The sequence below is a fragment of the Perissodus microlepis genome, chromosome 7 (genome assembly GCF_051167445.1).
Source record: "Perissodus microlepis isolate ML-2025 ecotype Zambia chromosome 7, ASM5116744v1, whole genome shotgun sequence".
Classification (NCBI taxonomy): domain Eukaryota; kingdom Metazoa; phylum Chordata; class Actinopteri; order Cichliformes; family Cichlidae; genus Perissodus; species Perissodus microlepis.
The window spans coordinates 42,935,281-42,954,738 of NC_140467.1; the positions used below are offsets into that span (position 1 = coordinate 42,935,281).

General features: G+C 40.8%; 1 protein-coding gene across 1 annotated transcript; it reads left to right on the forward strand.

Annotated features, from left to right (window-relative positions):
- Positions 1-317: 317 nt before the first annotated feature.
- rfx3 (regulatory factor X, 3 (influences HLA class II expression)) lies at positions 318-16,570 on the forward strand. Its single transcript, XM_084935223.1, has 17 exons — positions 318-453; positions 7,009-7,121; positions 7,241-7,329; positions 8,511-8,769; positions 11,068-11,142; positions 11,452-11,633; positions 11,771-11,890; positions 12,016-12,140; positions 12,253-12,368; positions 13,629-13,744; positions 13,889-14,043; positions 14,158-14,255; positions 14,710-14,859; positions 14,971-15,179; positions 15,285-15,438; positions 15,602-15,644; positions 15,781-16,570. Exons 2-17 carry the CDS (start codon positions 7,014-7,016, stop codon positions 16,059-16,061), a joined length of 2,280 nt encoding a protein of 759 aa, XP_084791349.1. The 5' UTR covers positions 318-453; positions 7,009-7,013; the 3' UTR covers positions 16,062-16,570.
- The last annotated feature ends 2,888 nt before the right edge of the window (positions 16,571-19,458 follow it).

Here is a 19,458-nt window from a genome sequence, read left to right on the forward strand (position 1 = left end):
GCCAGATCATAATTATGATAGTACAGAAACGAAGTAATGAAGTCACACTATTATTATGGAGGTCCTAAATCGTGGTTGGATATCCTCATAAAATTTGCCTGAGAGAAACAAAAATCTTAGTTAAAGACTTATATTAAAAGAATACAACATCGTCTTTGCACCTGAAACTAATTGTTAGTAATTTCTTGGTTTCTTTTTTTATTTAACATCCTTATATATGAAGAAATAAAATGATTAGATGGTTTTGTGTTTAATTAAGTTTTAGGTGCGATATAATCTCCTCCCACCTGCCTGTAAGGTTGCGCGCTGCAGTTTTATAGCAACTGTTGCCCAGTGAGGCAGCGCCATAGTCACCGTAGTCCTGGCGACTGTAACCCACCAACAACAACCTCTCTCTCCATCATTACCACCTCCTCCACCATCCTCATCTTCATCAACTAGTCCACAGCTCAGGTTTGCTTAAACTCTTTACTATTTTTAGCCAACGCACAGTTCTCTTCTGGCGTCACGTTGTAGTTTGTTTGGTTCTTTTGAAGAAAATATTATCGCTCGGGTTTATGTTTGTCTGCTGATGAATGAAGGCTCGATGAATCGCTGGGGTAGTTTGCTAGCGAGGGTGTTTCTTTGTAACGTGTTAGCCTGCTTGCTAACGTTGCCTGTAATGCCCACTGCTGTGAGAGGTCCTGTTCGCTACCGGGAGCTAGCTACGGCCTCTTACTGCGTTGTGTGAGGCTAAAACTGGCCGAAACGCGTCCAGCTGGACTGGAAATTGTGTTTTCTGCGTAACTTATTTGTTTAAACTTGTCATGCTGAATGGTAGCGTAGGTCTTGGCTAGTCAGTGATGCTAACTGGTCAGCTGGAGCAGGAGCAGGTGTCTGTTGCTAACGCCAGCGATGCCTTCTGACAATGCCTGTTGGTATCTCTCTCTCTCTTTTTTTTTTTTTTTTCTTTTTTTTTTGGAGGGGGTAACGTTATGGGGATATTGCAAGTTTGTGTTTCGGGTGGTTCAGCTGTTTGCTCATACAAGATCAGTGCGTCGATTAGCAATGGAAAGTGCTGTGAGCTAGCCTTCCACACACACTTACTGCTATTGACAATAGCTAAGCCATTACTTTCCCTTTTGTCTTAGGGAGCAAGATAGCTTCGCTAGCTCTCCATCTGCCCTCTTTGTGGCATCAGATGGCAATGATAAGCTGACTGATAACGCAAGGCTAAGTTTTGCAGTGGGCAGCTTTGAGGAAAACAACACTTAACGGATTATCCTTTAAACAGCGTGATGTTTTCTTGACTCGTTTTGTTAATCTGTATTATTGATTCAGCAAATGGACCGGTAACAGTTAATACACCCCATCCTCACAATAAGAATAATACAGAATTATTGATTCCGTGTTAAAGACAGAAATTCATTTTTGTATTTCTATTATTCATCTTTTTGTACCCTGAGTATCAAAGAATGGAAGGAGGGTTAAGTGTGTTGTTTTTATTATGGCACTCAACAGAAAGGAGGTTGTTTGGGGGTTTGTTTGTTTGTGGGCATTCCAGGCTGCTTTTGAGTTGAGTAAAACTATTCTGTTTTTGTATTTCATTCACGTTTTGAACATTCCTTAATCTGATTGCAGTTTCTTATAAAAAAAAGTAGGTTTCTTAACGTTGCATCACAATTACTCTCGAGTCCACCTGTTCACCTGCAACCTCTGATTTCCCTTAGGCAAGAGAACAGGTGTGTGTGTGTGTGTGTGTGTGTGTGCGCGCGCGCGCGCACGTGCTGAGAAGAGAAAGATGGGCACATCTGCAGCATTGTGGGGACTCTTTACCATCTTCATTTATTTGTATGCATCCATCATAGAGAGGGCATCCAGAAACAATAAACAACAACTGTTGGTCATCTTTGGCTTTTTCACTGCGATTGCTTATGTATTTTGTATGAGAAACGCTTGTCTCTCACATTAGGGCTGCCACAAACGATTATTTTGATAGTGGACTAGTCACTGATTATTTTTGCGATTAGTCGACTAATCAGATCCATTGGATCCATTGGACGTACAGCTTATTGCAGCATGCATCTGCTCTTATATAACTATCATTAGCTTACAGCTTTAAGTGTTTAAGGTATGTGCTAACTAAAAATAAAGACAAGATGATAGTTTATTAAATTTTAATGAAATTTGCAGATTGTTTCAGTGAAGTTTAATAAACTCCTTGCTATCTAAAATATAACGGGACACCGGAGTATATTCTTGAGCATCTCACACTTCTGATAATCAGTTGTCTGCTTGATGTTTATTCAGCTGTGTAAAAACTATAACTTTAATCTCAGCCAAACCGATTGACTCAGGAACAAATAAAATACTACAAAAAGCCAAACAATAACATTAAGTTATCTAAGTGACTTATATACGTTTAACCTGAGTAGCGAAAGACGGCGGTGGGTTTGAAAACGATTTGCCGGGAGTCCGGTGTTCTCACGGGCTCTAGTGAGCCTTGCCCCCGGCTAGCTATCGAGCTAGTGGGTAACAGACGTCTCCGAAAACGTCGGAGCGCTTTTGAAAATATGTGGTGTCTTGATAAACTGAGCAGATATTTGAGGTTTACACAGTTACATTCTCGCCTGAAAATATGTTAAACGTTTATTTTGTGACCCAGAAAGAATAATAAGAGTAATATTAAAACTAACTAGCTGCCGCCATTGTTGGAAACTGAGCTGGGCTGCGCTATGAATTCTGGGACAGAGCTACTTCTTCTTCGGGGTTTAACGGCAGCTGGCATCCTTGTACATGCAGTGCTGCCATCTTCTGTTTCAGTCCGTTATTACACTCTTAAGTCCCACTACTTATTCCTGCGTCTTTTGTGATCTTACAAAGCTTCAAACAACGCGTCGACTATTAAATCAGTCATCGACGATTCTGATAGTCGACGTAATCGTGACTAGTCGACTAATCGTGGCAGCCCTATCTCACATGCAGCTGGACCTCACTGCACCAGAGTAATTCATACCACCTGTAAAATAAAAGCTTAAGCTCAAAATAATGTTAATGTATTAATCTGTTTGCATATACAACCCAAAATAGGTCATCCCTCCCACCAAATGCACACACACATAAACAGGATGTTGGAGACTGCTAGTTATAAGATCATGTTACCACTTACCTGTAGTCCACTAGGGCAGAAATAGTACCATGCCACCTGCTGCCTGGATCCTGTTGCATTTCCAATCACTTAAAGAGGGGCTGATTAATTCAATTATTCAGTCAGCCATTTTCATCACTCGGCAGCATGTTTGTTTTGTTATTTGCCACAGCTTTTCAATAGTAATGTAAAAAGGGGGACACGTAAAGATTATAAAGGATGCGTTTAGATTTTAGATGACCATAGTTATCAGCACTTAATTTTCCAGCTATGCGTTTTTGGGCATATCAGTGTTTTAATGTTTAATGCTTGCCTTTTATTTATGCAGGTTTTTCACATCAAAATCAGAATCGGCAGTCCTTACAAGCAACTCCTGCTTTACGATCTTAGAACACAGCTCCTAAACAAACGTGGTACTTTGCATACCCCCTACCCCCTCCCTTTTCAGCTCCCAATTACATCTCACAGGTGCTGTATGAGCGGTGATCGTGGTGCTGTGTTTGTGTGAGAGAGAGAAAGAGCGATAGAAAGCGAGACTTTGAGTGTGGTGTACTTTTCAAGCTTGTTCACCTGTTCTTATGTCTTGGCTTAGTGCATAAGAACTCCAACTTTGTCATACATAATCATTAGAGAGGCAAATTATAGTTCTTTGTATTTTCTGGTAGCTGTGACTGTGAACCTTTCCTGCTTTACTATTTGTTGCCTGTGGCATTAGCGGGAGAAACTGAGGAGGGGAAAAGAACTCTGAGCAAAATGTTGCACTCCTTGGTGGCTTTTGTTCCTCTGAGTCTTTGTAGGGCTTGCACTTGCTCAGTGGAGCACAGCATTTAAGTGGGCCACAAGGGAGTGCCTGAATGGTGTGGCAGGAGGTGTATGAATGTGTGTGTGTGTGTGTGTCTTTATGGAGGGGGCTGAGGTGAGGCAGCAAGAGTGTGCTGCGGTGCAGGGTCTATTTTCCTACGATTAGGTGGGATCAGTTGTACTTGAGATTTCCACCTGCATTGTGGAATATAACCCTACGTCCTCTCTCAAAGTAGTTCCTTTCTCAGCATTCATATGCAGATGGTTGACAGATTAAAGGAAAAACCTAAACCCTTGACCCTTGTTATGCTGTGGGGGACATTCTGCTGATGCGATTTGGGTCCACTTGCCCCCTTAGATGGAAAGGTCACTACAAATCAATACAAAGTTATTCCAAGTGGTCACCTTTTATCTTATGATGAAACATTTCTATTTTGAAGGGAGTGGTGTTTTCCAATATCAGACTGCCCTTTGCACAAGGGCAAACAAGTTTACCAAATAGATCAGCGGGTATGAAAACAATGTGAATTATTAACTGCGGTTTGCCATAACCAGATCATTTGAACATCTATCGTAGATTTCTGATGGACAGTGTTAGACAGTCTGTGCCACCATGACCAAAACAGCAAATGAGGGGAGAATGCCAGTCCTAGAGATACAGAGTCTTGCAGGAATAAAATCAAGACACAATGAAGCCGTGTGAGGAAATGGTGGCTAAACACCTGTGATAGACACCATCATGGTTTTTCCTATGAACTAAAAGCTGAAGTTTGTGAGGTGTGGCACTTTAATAGGGTTGGTAGCTTGGATTCACCGGCTTTTAAACCAAGTTACTGGTTTGTTGTAGCATGCATGTAAAGGTTTAATCCTGTTGTTAGAATGACAGCGTATTGTCCTAACTTTCAGTGTCTTAAGGAGATTTTCCTTTTGCCCTGCTATTTCTTTCATTTTCATTGCACCTACTACTGTTGACTCTACCCGGTTGTTTTCATTTGAGGTTAGTCACCTCAACAAGAATCAAGTGATAATTTTTGTCTAAAGAGAGGAGCCAGTGTCAGGTGAAGGGACAGATTGAGCTGTCCCTGCAGAGATTTGAAGCTGTTGGGAGACCCAGCTTAATTAACCAAGAGAGGCTTGTTCATGGAAACTGTGGTGGGAAGGAGGTGGCCTTTCCCTAGAAAGGAAAGGAATGGAGGCGAGCGTAGCCATACTATTATTAACTCACAAACACAGGTTCACCATCAGGTTTGTTCTCCCTATTGTCCTTAATTTCACAAAGTCTGTCTTAGTAGGTATATAAATGCAGTCTTAAATTTAAGATGTAGAATATAGATGTACAATATAGGTCTCTGGTTAGTACTAAACCCATCTGGTAAAGACCTATAATGAAGTGTTTTGTTCTTGGCAGTTTTTTTGTTTTGTTTTGTTTTGGGGGTTTTTGTTAATACTATTTCATGCAAGTCTTAAGTAACATAAACCTGTGAAAGTAGTGCCTGTTAGAGAAATGAGAAGCAGCATCTGTTTGGAGTTTGTTAAATATTAACTTGGTTTATGGCTGTGAACATGGAGACAGGATCATGCGTCACTGAAGCATGAGGCTCTCGGCACACTGAGTACCAGAGGGCAGAAACAGGTGTTTCCGTAGGATTGGTCTAGAGCTGTTTTATTAGCATTGATTTCAGTAAAACATACAAGGCTCTGTGATGGTACCTAAGGTTTCCTACATTTTATGTCCTGGCCTAACCAAATCATGTGGATTGGGTGGTGCATCAAAAGTATTTGCCTATTAGAACTGGTGTTCATTGATCTTTGATAGCACACTAGCATTAGCTGTGTGCTACACTGATAATTACAAGTAATATAAACCCCCTATTTAGCTGTGAATAGAGTATTACATTTTTTGTTTTTTTGGGGTGGGCAGAGGCATGATGAACACTAAGGTACATTACCTTTTCTTTTAACAACAATCTATACATGTTTGGTAACTGAAAAGTCAGACGTTAAATTTGAGGAGCAAGCAAAACAGGTATTCCATTCTTGATGTAGGCTATTTTAGCTACTCAAACAGTTTGGGGCCTTATTTGTCATATTTTGCTTTCGTAATGGTCCAGATGATCGAGTCACCAGGTCCAGACTACAGACAGGCCAGTTTAGCAGATTTGAACTCATAACCATGCTATTATGAATCACAGTGTGGTTAGGCAGGAAATAAACCCTTTTCTGTAAAAAGATTCCCCAAATCGCAACATATTTTCCCCTCAAAGTTATATATATCACTCAGCATTAATGTGTATTCCATAGATGTGCATTACACTGCCATATTGGTGTGCTTGGCTTTTGAACTGTTTGCATTTAAAAAGCTGAATGGTCTGTTTCTTTTTTCTTTTCTTTTTTTCACTCCAGAGGTGTTTGCTGTTTCCAAAAATCATCTTCCCTGGTCAAACCTCAGGACAGTCTTTCCACTTTACCTCAATCCGTCCTCCCATACAGAAAACTCTATGATTATACAGGGTCTCTTGTTTGTTTTGTTCTTTTTTAATTGTGTTTTTCTCTTTTTTAAATACATCAACAAACTGTGTTCAAGGACATTAAGTTTTCATGAGTCCATGATTTCATTTCCTCAACTGAGCTGTGCCTGTCCTCAATGCAGTACTCCACAAGGCCTTGAAGCCTTATATCACAGATGATGAAACTCCCCCCAGTTTCTTTGTAATTTTACATTGATGAGCTTTAACCTGTACCTATTTGTCCATAAAAGTCTTTCACGCTCAAGGATTCTTCTATGCTGCTGGTGAAGTGACACAATTCACCAGGTTTTATCTTTACATAACTTACCAAGTCTCTTGTTGCTCTGGTCGCAACTTTTTCTAAATGTGTTGCTGGTGCCAAATTCAAAATTTGCACACATTTTTGAGCACATTTTCTTATGTTCAGCACTATATTCGATTAAATACATTGTAATTAACAAAATATTGTCCTGTGTTAATTTTAAACTTCTGATAAACTGGTCTGTAAAAAGCTGCTTTACCGGTTAGACTATCAGGTCTACAATGATTTTGTGTTTTCCCTTTCTTATTTAGGCGCCATGCAGACCCCTGAAGCAGGCGCTGACTCCACCTCCACTGTCCCTCTTCAGACCACTGTGCCTGTCCAGCCTACTGGCTCCACCCAGCAGGTCCCCGTCCAGCAGCAGGTACGTCCAGCCTGCCTGGTGCCAGTGCACATGAAATGGATGTTTGTATTACTTAGTTCAATATAGAAGTGTAGTAAACAAGTTGATTAATTAATAACCTTTGCGATTTATCTTTCCAGGCCCAGACTGTTCAACAGGTTCAGCATGTTTACCCAGCACAGGTGCAGTATGTCGAGGAAAACAGTGGCGTCTTCACCAATGGCACCATGTGAGTCACTTAGCCAGACTGCTCATACACCACTCCACAGATATTAACGTAAAATCTCTGAAGCCTGTTCTTTCTCCTCCCCGGTCTCTTCACACCATCATTCATGTCACAAGCACATGATGTTGGTGGGAGTGCATGGTTGTTTTTGTGTTAGATTTCTTTTCTTTGTGGTGTGGAGACCTGTGTTTGATGGTGCTTAGTCACCTGAAAATGACCTGAAGTAGTCTTTTCTTTTAAATGGTGAGGCTTTCCAAGAGTCTCTTGAGTCTAGGGAATAGAGTTAGATGCACACTCAATAACAAGCCCAATATGTGACGCAAACAAAATGCAGAAGTACGGCTATGCCGTGTTATATCAGCTGCGATAATACAGGATATAAAAGTGTCTTATCATGACATCGTCGCTGTAGCAACTACATGCTTTAATGTTCCCTAGCATGTACAGCAGTGACACAAGCACAGTCATGTCATTGCGTGAGGCCCATCTCAGCGTCCGATGTCGATTTATCTCAAACACAATACTTTGCAAAACATGCAAAAAAAACCTTTTCCACTCTAAGTTTAAACAACAAACATGATTCACCGTTTGACGGAAAAACATACTGTCGAGCACAACCAGGCTGTTCAGCTGTTAGCAGCTGGTCATGTGCAACCCAAAAGTAAACAAATGACTCAAGAAAGCATCAGTATCTGCACTCTTTAGTTGCACTACATGGAACAGGAAGAACAAAGTGTGGATGGACATTATTGATTCGGTTTCATGGTAGAGAAGCATGACTTTAAGCGGCTGGTTAAAAAGCTCGACCCAAGATAGAACATCCCAAATAGAAAATATTTTTCAGTATATAATGTGACAATCGGTGTTGAACCTTTTTTTCCTATTTTACTTCTAATGTCCAGGGAAAATGCTGCTTAGGCTACTTTTGTGCTTACTTGACTTATGCTATGTCACTGTATATCATGCTGGTGGTTGATGTTTCAATAGAGTCACATTTCAAATTAGGTAGTGTGTAGTGCTAACCAGTGCACCACTGTCGCATTTAATTATCTTAAAAGCACAAAATCCACAATAACACCTATTTTAAATTGTCTGTAAAATAAATTTACCATGTATAAACGTTTGTAGTTTTTATATCCTTACTTTGGGCACACTGGCTGATTGTTGTCATCTCTTCTAAACAGAAGAACCTACTCCTACTCAGAGCCACAGCTATACAGCCAGAACAGTGGAGGGAACTACTTTGACACACAGGGCAGCTCAGCACAGGTGTCCACTGTGGTGACGTCACATGGCATGACCAACAATGGAGGAGGGGGCACTGGAGGAATGAGCATGGGTCTGGCGGGGGGTCAGGTAATCAGCAGCAGTTCTGGGGCTTACCTCATGGACAGTGCTGGACCCCACCCTGCAACCCAGACCGCACGAGCTTCACCAGCTACTGTAAGTTGCATAGCATCGACTGTGTGGGTCCTCAGTCTACCTTTCCCTCTTTGCGTTTGTGTGTTTGTTTCTTGATCTGAGTAGTGTTATGTAGTTTGTTGTGATTTGGTAACTTATACATTTTGCCTGGTAAGATCCAGGCCAGTAATAGTTTGCTTGGAATCTCCCTATTAGCATAAATGCTGTTTCTGTCATGCTTCATCTATCTATGCACTAGTTTGATCCGAAATGTCGATTGGCCATTTCTTAATTAGAGTTCCAAATTTAAACTTTGAAGTTATGTCATGTGTGCAAAATTTTCATGTGTGCACATATTGTACCATATCATACATAGACAATTTTAGCGTGCTACTCTTCCTTCATTGTGTGGCGTGTGCTTTATCTCTGGTCATTATGTGGTGCTGATGTATGAAATGCACTGTGTAGGCTCGGAGTTTCTGGAGTGGTGTAACTTCTACCGGCAGTGTTCACTATCATCTTTAATGTTATTTGAGCAATATAGGGGTTTGTTTTTATCCCTTATTTTATATGTCTACTATTTCCAATCTTTGAGGAAGAAGACAGGGAAGGGATAAGAGCTAAGAGACAGGTGCAGTAAGGAGGGGAAATTAGGGCATGCTTATGGAAAATCGTAGCCTTTTTATTTTGCTATGATTATCTGAATTCACTGTAAGAAAATATTTTGCATTTTAGAAAATATCTACTCATAAAACAACATGTGCAGTCAGGTTTCACAGGACTCTATGCAAGTCTGTGAAGACCTACCTGCACCCTTATTGCTTTGCATAGGAATTAAGAGGCTAAGTAGCAGCCAGGTGCTGCTAATTATATGTTATTAATTGATCATCAGCAAGTGTGAGCACCTCTATAAAAGCAGAAGTTTTCTGGTTTGGAGCATTCAGGTGTGGGTTAACACAATGTCACAATCTTTCCAGCAATTTACCCCAAGACTGTGCAATAATCAGAGAAATTGCAAAAAAGAAGAAGAAGAAAATGACAGGCCTCAGTTAGCATTTTAAATGTTAAAGTTCATTACCACACAATTAGAAAAAGATTGAAGAACTATGGTTTGTTGGGAAGGGTCGCCAGGAGAAAGCCTCTTCTCTTTAAAAAGAAGAACATGGTGGCTAGTTTTCAGTTTGCAAAGTTGTATCCGAACAAACCAGAAGACTTCTTCTTCACTATCTTGTGGATGGACGATACCAGAGTGGAGATGTTTGACCATATGGCACAGCACCACATCTGGCAAAAGCCAAACACAGCATATCAGCACAGTCACATCATACCAGCTGTTAGGCACGGTGGTAGAGGGCTGAGGATTCGGGCTTGTTTTGCAGTTTGTAGTGATCGAGTTCACCGTGAACTCCTCTGTAGACCAAAATACTCTAGAATCAAGTGTCAGGCCATCTGTCCAACAGCTAAAGCTTCCCCAAACTGAGTCATGCAACACAATGATGAGCCCAAGCCCAGCACCAGATCTATAACAGAATGGCTGAAAAAGAAAAGAATCGAGGTTATAGTGGCCTAGTCAAAGTCCAGCCCTCGGTCTAAATGAGATCCGGACTTTTATGCAAGAGAGCTGTGCATAACTAAATATCTGCAAAGCAGAAAGAACTAAACCAACGCTGTACAGAAGAGTGTGCCAAAATTCTTCCATAACATTGAGAGACACTGATAGTCATACTGAAAAGCGGTTGCTGCTAAAAATGTTTCTACAAGGTGTTGAATCACTGGGTCTACTTACTTTTTTGCTGGACTTTTATGTACACTTCATCTAAATGATTAGCTTTCAAACAGTCTTTTAAGAGTCATATTTCCAACTACTGCATATCTCACTTTGGAAGTAAATGTTCTTGCACTACAATGACCTGCTGAGAACTAAGAGCCAGGCGTACATACTATGCAATCACCCTCACTTGAGCTCAGTATTTGGTTTTTACTTTAATTTATACTATTGGAATCACGCTGAGACACAGCACATATTTACCAGAAGAGCACTAAAAAGTTTTGAACTGAGAATGGTTAACTTTATGCCTCGTGTTCATGCCCCCCCCCCCGTAAAATAAGAGCCAGTCTGGTATTACAGAGTCATTGTCATCTCGAAAGGTTTTCCTGAATGACAGGTTGTCCTGCTCTGCTTGGGTTTAGCGGTGCTTGCTTTGGAGTCTTTTCTAGATTGCCTTTTTTTATTTTCGCTTGTGGCCTATTCATGTGTGTACATCAACTCTTTATTTTTCTTGCTTTTGTTTTCATTTTCCCCTCTTACATTTTGTTGTCCTGTGCTTCGTGGTTTATCAGATTGAAATGGCGATTGAGACTCTCCAAAAATCTGAGGGTTTATCCAGTCAGAGAAGCTCGCTGCTCAACAGCCATGTAAGTTGCTTTTATGAACGCTCGCCCACGTCTAACCTTAACTTTTGCTAAACTCGCTCTCTTGCTGCCTCTCTCCAGTCTCTGTACATTTAAGTTCAGTGTGGTGCCTGCTATTTTCGTTGCTGGTTTTAATTATTACCGCTTTAAATTTTCTGGCTGCTATAGAAGCTTTTGCAGAGCAGTGATGGAGCAGTATTATATTTACTAACTGTTGGCCTAAGGTTTTTGTAAGGACCAACATGGAAGTCTGTTAAGTTAAAAAGGAAGATAAAAAATGTCATCAAAAACAATTCTTTCTTGCTGTTGTAGCTCCAGTGGCTGTTGGACAACTACGAGACAGCAGAGGGAGTAAGTCTGCCACGATCCACTCTCTACAATCATTATCTGCGCCATTGCCAGGAGCAGAAATTGGACCCTGTAAATGCAGCTTCTTTTGGCAAACTCATCCGCTCCATCTTCATGGGTCTCCGCACAAGACGCCTCGGGACAAGGTTAGCGCCTTTTATCTTCTTCTTAAGTAAAGAAAAGCTGTTACATTAGGGATTTGACATTTTAATCTATTAGAAATATGCCCGCCTCCTCACTGTGAGTCTATCAGTGTGTTTTAACTTTGGGGTTTGTGTTGCAGAGGGAACTCCAAATATCATTACTATGGTATACGTGTGAAACCAGATTCCCCACTCAACAGACTCCAAGAAGACATGCAGTACATGGCACTCAGACAGCAGCCTGTTCAGCAGAAACAGAGGTAGAGCACACACAGCCTGGACTGCAATATTAGCAAGTTGTAGTTTTAGTAGGTAGGAAGCAATGTGATTTTGGTATTGGGGGTTTTTTGTTATTGTTTTTTGTTTTGTTTTGGGTTTTTTTAAGGTTCAAGCCAGTGCAGAAGTTTGATGGTGGCTCTGGGGAGAATTACTCAGGTGGAGGGCAGCACCATCCTGGTGCTGCAGAGCAGACAGTTATAGCACAGAGCCAGCACCACCAGCAGTTCCTAGGTCAGCGGCTTTTCTTTTTATCCAAAAGTCTGTTTAAAAAAGAAAAAAAATGAACTGACATATACTGGCTATTATGTCTTTTAGATGATTCTGTTGTGTTCACTTCCAACAGATGCGTCGCGGGCACTCCCCGACTTTGTAGAGCTGGACCTTGGACAGAGCAATACAGAGAACATCAGCCTAGATGATGTGAAAGCTCTCCAGTCCCTTTACAGAGAGCACTGTGAGGTTAGACAAAGTGCTTTTTATATTCAATGCAGCGTCTCACACACACATGGCACACTGGGCACTTAAGTTGATGTCACAAAGGAAACGGGTCAGGATCCTCTTTCATGCTAAAAGATGGCTGAGTAATCCCTTTCAATGTTATCGCCTTCATTGATGCGTCATCGTGTGTGTGTGTGTGTGTGTGTGTGTGTGTGTGTGTGTGTGTGTGTGTGTGTGTGTGTGTGTGTGTGTGTGTGTGTGTGTGTGTGTGTGTGTGTGTGTGTGTGTGTGTGTGTGACAATTAACCCGGGCTTAACTTAATTTCTGCAGGGCCCATATGTTTTCCACTTATTTTCTAATAAGACTGTTTTTCTCTGTCAAAGTAAGGTCAGTTTTGTTCTCTTTATCAATCATAACACCATCTTTTTTCTTAATCAAGAACTACAGTAAATGGGCTCTTACTTACATGGTGCTTTTCTACTCACTTTGAGCAGCCAAAGCACTTTCTCACTACAAGTCTCATTCACCCAATCTCAGACACATTCATACAGTGCTTTTTTTTTCTTCTTTCTTTCTTTTGATCTGTGTGTAAGCGCTTTTTAAAATGTTTTTTTTTAATCTGACATTCGCACTTACACTCTGATGGATGTATCGTGCCCAAGGATACTTCGACACACGGACTAGAGTAGCCAGGGATCGATCCACCAACCTTCAAATGTGTATACCTGCTCTACCATCTGAGCCACGGCCGCCCCACAAAAAGCTGCTAATACTAAAAATACAGTAAAGTACAGTTTTGCTTAATTTAAAGAAGTCTGTGAATTTAAAGTTTTGTTGGGTTTTTTTGGATTGAGAGTGGGGGAACTTTCGAAAAGATCAGGTGTGACAGAGATCTGTAAATGGCAGCAGCTGACATTTTGAAACAGAACGTTCTCCTCAACTCTGATAATGACCCAGAAACTAGGGATCAAATCATCCACAAGTGTTGACCACAGCTCTAAATTTTCATTTTATCCAAATTAAAAAAAGTTAAACAAAAAAAAAAATGTCCTTACAAACCCATAGTAGTGTGTAACCTTGCAGATAGTTTGGTATTTTAATGTCCGTGTTAAAGGTTTCCGCTTGTTAATACAAAAGGAATGGAATTTCAATTTTGCACTAAGTGCAATGAAAAAAAACTGACAATATAACAGAATTGACTGGCAATAGTTTTTAGAAGTCATTATTTTCAAAAGAACAAAGAAAGCAGTATCAGTCATGACTGTTCTCTTTTCATTTCAGGCTATCCTGGATGTGGTTGTCAACCTCCAGTTCAGTCTGATTGAGAAGCTGTGGCAGACATTCTGGCGTTATTCTCCCCCTGACACTGTAGAGGGTGCTACTGTCACAGAAAACAGGTGAGGTCAAGTAAATGATATACATGCAGTATGTTGTGTCTGAAGGAGAAATATTAAAATATTTAATGTCAGAAATTTTTTTTAAAAAACGGGTTAATCCAGGGTTTTTTTTTGTTTTGTTGTGTTTTGTTTTTCATTTTGCAGCAGCATAAGTGAGATTGAAGTGCGGCTCCCCAAATCACAGCTATTGGTGCTGTGCAGAAATGAAACTGTACTCAAGTGGATGAGCACCTGTGACCATTTAATGTACCAGGCCCTTGTGGAGATCCTTATTCCTGATGTCCTGAGACCCATTCCCAGTGAGCCACAGTCACACATGACTCATGCTTTATTTGTTTGTTTGTGTTAATGTTTATGACAGCTCAATCATTAATGCAGTGTTGTCAGATTTCCCTTTCTGTATCATTTGTCAGGTGCCTTGACTCAAGCCATTCGCAATTTTGCCAAAAGCCTGGAAAGTTGGCTCACTAATGCCATGAATGCCATTCCACAGAGAATGATCCAGACCAAGGTATGTTATTGCAGATGTTTGTATTTGGCTGTATGGCTCTCAGATCACATACTTAGAAAGCATGAGTGTGTTCCTCACCCTTAAGTATGCATACATCGAAATCTAGAGACTGAGATCAACAGCAAGGAGGTGGTTTGTAAAGTGGCTTGCAGATGTATAGCAATTGTGTGCAGGCTAAATAAGGTGAAGTAGTTCTACCAAAGTAAGATTTGCAGTAGGATGCATTAAAGCTTATCAGGTACATAAATAAAACGTAATTGAATTATGGTGGCTGGCACTGAGCTCAAATGATTTTGTTGGATTGCGTCTGAGCATAACTTCAAGGCCTGGCTGTAATAACACTACGGTTTAATAATAGATAACATGAATACCTAGAGCAGACTAATGTGTTTACGATACGTATGCATGTGTACTTAAAAAAAGATAACATCTGGGCTCTTGTTTCTTTTAACAGATTGCCGCTGTTAGTGCCTTTGCGCAAACATTGCGCAGATATACATCTCTGAACCACCTGGCTCAGGCGGCACGTGCTGTGTTGCAAAACACATCACAGATCAACCAGATGCTCAGCGATCTCAATCGTGTTGACTTTGCCAATGTACAGGTAAGAACTAAAGATCTTAACTACTGTGTCAAAGAATAGACACTTATTCGTTTTTTTGTCGATTGTTTTCTGAAAATGTCCAAATAAAACCCCTGTGTGACTGTTGCATAGGAGCAGGCATCGTGGGTGTGCCAATGTGAGGAAGGAATGGTTCAGCACTTGGAGCAGGACTTCAAGGCCACATTACAGCAGCAAAGCTCTCTGGAGCAATGGGCAGCGTGGCTAGACAATGTGGTCACTCAGGTCCTCAAGCCCTACGAGCACCGGCCCAGCTTCCCCAGGGCAGCTCGACAGTTCCTGCTAAAATGGTCCTTCTACAGGTCTGTGGTAGAGGGTGGGAAATAAGTGTATTCTGAGACACACATGAGAGTGTGCAGCATTGTTTTGAAAAGACAAAAACACTTTGGCGTTTTATATTTCTGCAGCTCGATGGTGATCAGGGACCTGACCCTACGCAGTGCTGCCAGCTTTGGTTCCTTCCACCTGATTCGACTGCTGTATGACGAATACATGTTTTACCTGGTGGAACATCGTGTGGCTCAAGCTACTGGAGAGACACCTATTGGTGTCATGGGGGAGGTAAAGATGTTGCATATCTTGTTTTCTCTTTACTCTCTCTGACTTTTTAAAATTATGTTTCATAGTTAGTGCCATTGTCATACATTATATTAAATAACAACCTGTGAAATAATAGAAAACAACTAAACAGAAAATTCTTTATGATAATTGTTTGTCTTTTCAGTTTGACAGTCTCAACACCTTATCCCTTACTAACATTGACAAAGGTATGTAAAATGATAATATTTGCTACAAATATTGTGAGATTTTTTTTTATGTCATTGAATTGTGATGATTTCTGCATCTTCAGTCGTCTCTAAAGCTTCCTTTTAATGCATGTGTTTGCTGTTTTCTCCTGTCTAGATGAAACAAGTGGGATGGACAGTGACTTAGAAGAGGACACGGAGGAGTCCGGGGAGCCTCTTGCCAAGCGGGAGAAGTCGGAGCACGAGGTAATCCAGGTGATCCAGGTCGGGGCACTAGAAGATGGGTCCCACCCTGTGGTGGGTGTTGTCCAGCCTGGTGTACTTCACTCTTTGCCGCAGCCCCCACAGGACCACACTGAGCACATCCTTACCCCCTCTGTTGGTACTCCGACCATCCGCCACTGCAGCACCACGGGCAACACCTATGCCTCTGTTTGAGGGTCTGGGGGCACAGCCGACCTTGTCTGGCCTCTTTTTGCCCTGTTACTCTTCACATATCTTTCTCTTTGTAAGTCTTGGTGTTTGTGTCCTTTTTCACACATTGTCTCTGTTTGCACCGGTGTGGATGTGCTCTCCTCTTCCAGCCGGGTCAGTGGAGGAGCAATGAAGTGCTGATACACTGGCCACGCTGTTCTGTCCTTGTCTTACTGCTTAGATTCTGGATGTGCTCGTTAAGTCTGTGCTCGGCAGCTGATGGAAGGGACCTGAAGGAAAAGGACTAATTCGACCCGTTAAATGTTTCCCGTTCCTGCCTCTGTCTGTGTATGCAGATGGGTTTTATCCCGAAGACAAATTACTACTGATAACTACTGATGTCTCAGAGCTCAAATCCATGTCACTAGTCCCAGTGGAGCAAAGGCATTGATTGACTCAAGACCTTACCTATTGTACATAATAGTTTTGCTATAATTTCAATTAATATTACATAAAAAAGAAATCATGGTGCTATCATTGTGTTTTGGGTTTTTGTTTCGTTTTTCCTTAATTTTCTAGTTAATCCTCCTAATTTTAGTATGATTTCATGTTGTCACACATTCCAACTGCTGATACACTTTTGGTTGAACAAAAATGTTTCTGTATGTAGCTAACAAAACTGACAAAGATACAACTTTATATATGATTTTAAATTAAGGATCATGGGGCAGTTTTTTCCGTTCCCTTTGAGAATGATTTAGTAGCCACCCACCGATAGACACTTATAGCTTTTAGCCACATAAAAACTAAGGAAAAAAACCCTAAAGAGATGTCACTGCTGCTACTCTTGTATATAGGAAATTGAGAAGAAAGGCTGTTAAAAAGGAAAAAAAAAAGTCTCTAATGCTAGCTTTTCTATGCACTCTGTGCATAACGCTTGCCTTCGTTAATTTTAGATGCTCTGTAATTCTGTTTATGTGACAAGCTGTAATCTTGAAAACAACTCACCCGACACGTTCCCCTGTTTTTGCAATTTCTGTCTTAATGAAATTCCTTAAGTTTGCAGTGGACCAAAAACGAACGCGAGGAAACTGAAGAGTGAGCCAACTGGGGCCGCACAGAAGTTGTTTCCTGTCCAACAGTGCCATGTTGCAGAGCAGAAGGAATGTCAGGGATTTAATGTACCTCGGCTTTATCATAGTGCCTTATCTTTAAATGCAGCTGCCCGTGTAGTCCTGACTGTGTGCTGTAGAGAGCCTACAGCCCTTCTGCATTGTCCAAGCCACAGATTTGGCTTTTCTGGTGACTCGTGGCTGGATTTGGGCTGGCTCATCAGTGTTGAGACCAAGGGATGCAGGCACAGACACGCCCGTTGTTTCCTCCAGCTCAGCTCTACTTAGCCCGCTACTTATCTGAATCGTGGTCTGTAGCCTCTCCCCTGCCCTCACTCTGCCCTCTCAAGGCCTATTCTTGCATTATTAGCCTTCGTTTTTGTGTGAAGTGTGTGAACGTGCGTGTTTGTGAACATGGATGCTTATGTGTGCGCTGCGTTTTTATGTACGCATGTGTGTGTTTATGCCTGTGCGTCTGTGTGCTTGTGTGTATTTGTTGGAACACATCCATCAGTCACCCTACCTCAAACCAGTGGTGCCAGCCCTTTGACGCGTGCAGCACAGTCACCTAACCTTATTGCACACACACCACTGTACTGCACAAATCTCAACGCGATAGAGAAAGTCTGCATTGCTTTTCTCTCACCTCTGACACACGTTCCTTTCAATTTTTAGCCCGTGACATGCTTCATTCTTTGTTCCCTGTTTAAAGATCATCTTTGTACAGTGGACCAAAAGTAGATATTTTCTGATATTCAAAGAGATATAGAGAGATATATATGTATAGTATATATAATGATGATACACTACATATATTTGTTGTTGGGGTTTTTTTTGTTTTGTTTTTTTTAACGTGGTTGATCTGATTGTTTCTATGTGAATGTTTCTTATGGTAGCTCATCTGTAATTAGTTCATAGACTGTGAAATGGGAAAGGCATGGTGACTAACTTCTGATTCCTTAGACTACATCTATACTTGAACTGTTATAGCCTTCTATGTTGTGGAGAATATTGAGATTAATCCTCTAAATAGGAACATTTTGTTACTAAAATAAATCTGTTCTTATTTTTTCATGCTTGTTGAAATGCTCTGTACAATTTCTCTGCAAAAATGTTTATTTATTGATATTTATTGTGATTTTTGTTTTGTTTTGTTTTTGTTAAATTGCTTATGCATATGTTATAATGGGTACTAATGATAACTCTTGATTATTCCGCTGAAAAAAGAGCAGACCTGTACAGAAAGGCTGGATTTTCTTTTCTTTTCTATTTTTTTTTTTTTTTTTTTTTTTTTTTTTTGTCATTTATGTTGATTTAAGGGTAAAAAAAAATGCTGTTATCACAGCCCTTCAGCGGCTATCTTTAGATGCTAGCAGTACACTGGTACTTTTTGTTTTTAGCCTTGCTTGTGTGCCTGTGTAGAAAACATGCTTAACAGTAGGGAAGTGTGGGAAAGTGCAAATGTCTTTTCAGCTATTGGGTCAGTGGACTCTACTTGATGTTCAGCCTTTTGGGGATGAGGATATCTGAAAAGTAAATTCTGACATTTCCAAACCCAGCTTCCTCACCAATTAAACCTATGCTACATCTGTAACACTAGCCCTGCTTGCCCTGCCAACGTGTAACAGTAGCTGCACTTGTCCTGCTGGCTTAAGAAAAAAAAAGTCACTGATCGTATTGTAGAACTAGGCTCACATAAATCCAAGATTTTAACTGTATTGAATAGGAACAGCTTGAAAAGTCTCCAAAAAGAGCCAAGCAAACGGAGCGTCGGACGAGGCACTGCCTCCCTGACTCTCGATATTAAACTGAGTGCAACTTAAGAGAACAGAGAAAGTAATGAAAAATGTCCAATAAATGGAGAATTTATTAATCTCTTTTATATTGTGGAAATCCTTATATAAATATGTGTTCACGTAATTGAAAAAATGAAATGCACCATTCCCACAGGCTCCTTTAATGGGGTTGTGTCTATAAAATGTTCAAATTTGTTGTAAATCTGGGTGTACTGTTAGGAATAAAGGTTTTGCAGAATACTTTTCTTCTTTGCTTGGCAATGGCATTTTTACCTTTCTCCAGCTGGATTATGTTATCATCACTCAGAGATGAAAAATTTTGTGCATTCGAAGTGAAAATGGCTTAAAATGGATTTACTGGTTTTCCTTTAGGATCAAAAGTGCTTTCTGGTCTTGCACACCCTGCCATGTGCTGCTAGAAGCTTCTTATTTTTGTATCTCTCTCACTAAGTTTAGCTCTTTACCCAGTTTACTTTTACCAGATTGAGAAAGCCAAATCAGCATCTGGCACAA

Bases quoted from the DNA above. Each gene is read 5' to 3' on its own strand.
- rfx3 (XM_084935223.1), top strand. From the start codon at position 7,014: ATGCAGACCCCTGAAGCAGGCGCTGACTCCACCTCCACTGTCCCTCTT. The intron at 14,044-14,157 runs GTGAGCCACAGT...ATCATTTGTCAG, and splicing joins TGTCCTGAGACCCATTCCCA to GTGCCTTGACTCAAGCCATT. The intron at 14,256-14,709 runs GTATGTTATTGC...TTCTTTTAACAG, and splicing joins AGAGAATGATCCAGACCAAG to ATTGCCGCTGTTAGTGCCTT.